This window comes from Scomber scombrus, chromosome 8 (assembly GCF_963691925.1).
Source record: "Scomber scombrus chromosome 8, fScoSco1.1, whole genome shotgun sequence".
NCBI lineage: Eukaryota > Metazoa > Chordata > Actinopteri > Scombriformes > Scombridae > Scomber > Scomber scombrus.
In genome coordinates, this window is record NC_084977.1 from 19,596,005 (window position 1) to 19,600,353 (window position 4,349).

At 35.8% G+C, this 4,349-nt stretch overlaps 1 protein-coding gene across 1 annotated transcript; it reads right to left on the bottom strand.

Moving 5' to 3' along the window:
- Nucleotides 1-584: 584 nt before the first annotated feature.
- Nucleotides 585-3,894, bottom strand: polr2h (RNA polymerase II, I and III subunit H). The gene is made up of 6 exons (XM_062424282.1): nt 3,735-3,894; nt 2,879-2,962; nt 2,385-2,468; nt 1,875-1,968; nt 1,624-1,707; nt 585-1,230 (listed from the first exon to the last, which is right to left on the bottom strand). The coding sequence occupies exons 2-6, from the start codon at nt 2,949-2,951 to the stop codon at nt 1,113-1,115; spliced, it is 453 nt and encodes a 150-aa protein (XP_062280266.1). The 5' UTR covers nt 2,952-2,962; nt 3,735-3,894; the 3' UTR covers nt 585-1,112.
- Between the last annotated feature and the right edge of the window lie 455 nt (nt 3,895-4,349).

Sequence of the window (4,349 nt, forward strand, 5' to 3'; positions counted from 1 at the left end):
ACTATTCCATTGTTTTAAATGTCATTTCCCACAATGCTGTAAGCATGACAGTCTATTTGCCTCTACTGTATGAGCATAGTAGCGGAAATCTCAGATCAGGGTGTTTCAAACCTGGGCAAAGAATACATCATGTACTACAAATATCTGCATGGTGAGATACAACAAAAGTAAATAAATAACATGTTTTTCTTGAACTCGGTGGACCAATCCATGAATACTTTTTCCCAGTGCCAGCTGCAACTACTAAGGAAACTGCATCCACCCATGTAGACCACAAGATACATTTAAAGAGATTGAAGATTTATGAAATGAGAAGTGTGTCCATTCCTCTGATTATTCTAGCTAGACCACAGACTAGATACAGTGAACCTAGTCTTCATTCTTACAGGTTTATTGTCCTTTTAACATTTGATCTCTCCTTTCTTGTTATCTTTTGTACAGCAAACACAAAAAGGGCACATCAAGGTAATATGGCACACTTACACTGCTAACCTGAGTACAAAGCAAGAATTATATAAAAATATCTTTCATCTGTAACGTTGTTGCATATTTGCAAAAAACATGAGTCCATCATTAATGTATTACAGGTAAATATATATAGCTTTTCCAAAGAGCATGTAATGTTTTAGACACCTGGACAGTGAGCTTGTCTTTTGTCCTTATAACAGTGTTACAAATAGACTGAAAGTGCTGATTACAGAACAAATAAAACCTAATTCAACATGCTTGAAAAAGCAGCTAAACAGCTGAGGTGCATGGTTGGAAGAAAGCCTAAAAGAAAAAACACTCCAAGACAGAAAAAAGGATGACCCATTATAACTGAAAATCCAAGAGTCCTTTTGTATAAAAAAATGTCTTTATTTACATTTTGCCAGTAGATGGAGGTTGCAACGGTTCTGAAGTGCCACAGTCTTTAGTCCTTCGTCCATCTCCTTGGAGGAAACATTTTGTGTTATGGGAATAAAAATCAAAATGTGTTTTTTACAACCTCCATATGTTCTATCTGTGAACAGCTCTTGGAAAAGGTTGTGTGCTCCAGACTTGAATATTTCAGTATGCAGTTCAGTATTACTGTAAGGTTGACTGTGGCAGTGGGCGAGCAGAGTTGGGTTTTAGAAGGCCAGTTTCTTCATGAGGAGGTAAACCCTGGAGTCCACCTCAAAGCCGTGGAGGTTGTTGGCATCTCCTTGCAGCCTCATGAGGAGACCACCATAAGAGACATAGGCAGAGCTGAAAGAAGGAGGACAACATAGATTGAAGCCAAAAAATAAGATAAACTATACTCGTTAATGACTTTCAATTTTTGCAATATATCAGATGGCAACAATTTGTAGAAAACAGACTAATGATAATTACATTTAATAGACTAATGATAATTCACAATCCACCTATAACACTGCAAATGTGAGACATTTTACAGTAATACTATTAAAATGCTGAAAATTTAAAAACATTGAACTTTAAATTAATTGATGTTTCTTTGGTCATTTCAGTATTTTTCTGAGATAACTAACTGTACTACTTAATTTTTATGCTAATGGTTTATAAGGCAGAGTTATTAAAAAAATGTTAACATAAATGTAAGCTGAGGATGAGGAGGACTGACTAAATAACATCACTTACAGGCGTGTGGCTGCTTCTGTTGAAGTCTCATCACCCTCAATCTTGTAAACCTTCCCATACATCACATAGTCAAACTGGTCCGCCCTGAAAAAATGGAACAAAGTGTAGTGAGAGCACAAATCCAAACCAACAATAAAATACTCCATATCACAGGGGACAGTCCCTCGAAGACGAATGGCACCGAAATATTCTGTTAATAAAAAAGCTAAACAAGCCAGATGTCTCAATAAGCAGAATAGCAAATGTTATACCTGGACGGCCTGTCATCCTGAGGATTGTACTCCCCGTCATCTGGTGTTCCATCTTCATATAGTGTGCTGGCAATGACCAGTCTGAACTTGTCGCCTAAATGAAATAGACACATAAGTTCACCACAGGATTTCATTGTGCACTGAAGACACACCTTCAGTTAGTGGTGATTTGTTGAAGCATGTTGCTTTGTGCCTTTATGTAAAAGTGCAAATATAGAAGTCATAGAATATTTTTTTTGCATTTGACTTAACTTCATGATGCTCACTTACACGAGCCACGTTGTAAACAAAAGTCAATTGGTAAGGTTGCAAGTGAATAGTTTTGAAACCACTTGTCAAAAAGTAGAATAACTTCTTTACAACTACGTAGTGCCCAGTTTACTCTGATCACATTCGGAAAAATAACTGATTTATTCTGGCACAGTGCAAGCTGGAAATCCATCATTAAATTACATGCAATCTTTATCTCAAAATAAGAATACACAAGGATAGAAGAATGTACTTCCTTACCAAGATCCACAGGATAGATCTGAATGTTGACATCCAAGATGAGGTCCATCTTGAAAGATTCACTTTCACAATGTAGACGAGACACTGAGGCAAATATGAAGTAATAGCAGAGTGTGGATTAAGATATTTGCAGATCATACATGATTATAAAAGACAAAAACTGACAGAGGCTACCATTTTAAGCAGATACCATGAAATAATTCATAATTCAAAACAAGAGAATTAAAATCACTAACAAATATGTGGTAAACCTGCATTTATTGACTAATTCCATCAACAAATTAGCTATTGGATTTCAAAGTCACATAATCTCTAACATAACTCCAACACTTGCATTGGTTGTAGACTAGTAAGGAGGGTGATGGCTGATTACCTGCAAAGCTGGCCGGTACATTAGTAGACAAAATCACTATGACAATATACAAGCATTTAGCAGAAAGCTGGTTTTGACCCCTACATTGTTTAACCTTGCTTTAAAAAGAACATTTACACACCTCTGTCAAACTTCATGCCATCTGGATCGATGTCTTTTACATCGAAGATATCCTCAAATAGAATTCCAGCCATCTTTCCCTCGGCTTAGAAGATAGAAAAAGGGTATTAATTAAGCAGTCTTTGTATAAAATAAAAAGAAAAAGTTTAAAGAAAGATGACTGACAGACTGGAGAAGTTCTGACTTCATCAACACATTTAACCTTTTGATGTCATGTAGACTGACAAAAGACTAGGACCATGCCAGATAATATTGAAAAATTGTCCATTAAAAAAAAAAAAATAATAATAATCAAAAAATAGTGTTAATATCACACATGACAGAAAAATGTGATAAGCTTTCACCACTCAGACTTTTTACAAACAGTTGTAAAATAAAAATTAAAAAAGCATATCAAATAAACAATGTTTTATCAAATGTAAAATGCAGAAAGAACAGTTAATATACATTACGTATCTCACACTATGGACACATCAGTTACGCTCCTCAATTTCAATGTAATCTTCAATTAAAATATCGCCAGTCCCTGTGTTAGTTAGATAAAATTACAATGCTTCCCATAATAGATTGAAATGCTACTTCAAAACATTATCTCCCAATGATGAGCTGCTGAATCCCATTCAATTAAGCCCATGTGTGCAACATAGACACCAACCACAGCAAACCTATTTAAAACCCAACATTCGTTTGTTACGATAAGCTCTTCATTGACATTGCTGCAACGACATTATTGCCAGGCTAAACTGAACTCGCCAAACAGTTTTAACTTCTTGTCACAAATAAACTTCAACAGTGTGTCTGCTGTTGAGGCTAGTTGTTAGCTTTAGCATGTTGTGCACCTCATTCCCGAAACTTACCTCAAAGTAGATTATAATTGTTACGTTATATGGTATTATATTGAGCACACACTAACGTCGCAGTCACTCTGTTATTCGCGGTGCCAAAAAGTATATCTGCAGACCTTATTTGTGTAAAAACGTCATTCATTACTATGTGAAACAGACTAAACCGCGCAGGAACAATGTGCTCGACCTCTGACACGCAAACTGCTTCCGGTTGAATATACTCCTCATTGCTGCTACGTTTGTTTGATATTGAAATAGGTGGATGAATTATTATTATCATTATTATTATCATCATCATCATCATCATCATCATCATTGTTGTTGTTGTTATTAGTAGTAGTATTAATATTACTACTACACGACCACATACTAAATTGTAGGAAAAGTTATCTTAACTTATCTTGTAGTTATGTACTTCTCATCACCGTAATGTTCACAACTAAAGTAACGTAAATACAAACAGTCTCCTAATTTTTTTGAGAAATAAATAGTAACCAAACGGGGTGCTCTCACAAAGCGTGTCATTATTTACGACATTTGTCCCCACTTTCCTGCATGCATTCCCCAGCCATTGGTTGCTAGGTGTTTTAGCGTCCTATCTGTGTACGGTTGCTAGCTAATGGCTAG

Excerpts from the sequence above, each read along its gene's own strand:
- polr2h (XM_062424282.1), bottom strand. The coding sequence starts at position 2,951 with ATGGCTGGAATTCTATTTGAGGATATCTTCGATGTAAAAGACATCGAT. Across the intron at positions 2,469-2,878 it reads TGGCATGAAGTTTGACAGAG|TGTCTCGTCTACATTGTGAA; the intron begins GTGTGTAAATGT and ends TATTTGCCTCAG. Across the intron at positions 1,231-1,623 it reads ACAGAAGCAGCCACACGCCT|CTCTGCCTATGTCTCTTATG; the intron begins GTAAGTGATGTT and ends TCCTTCTTTCAG.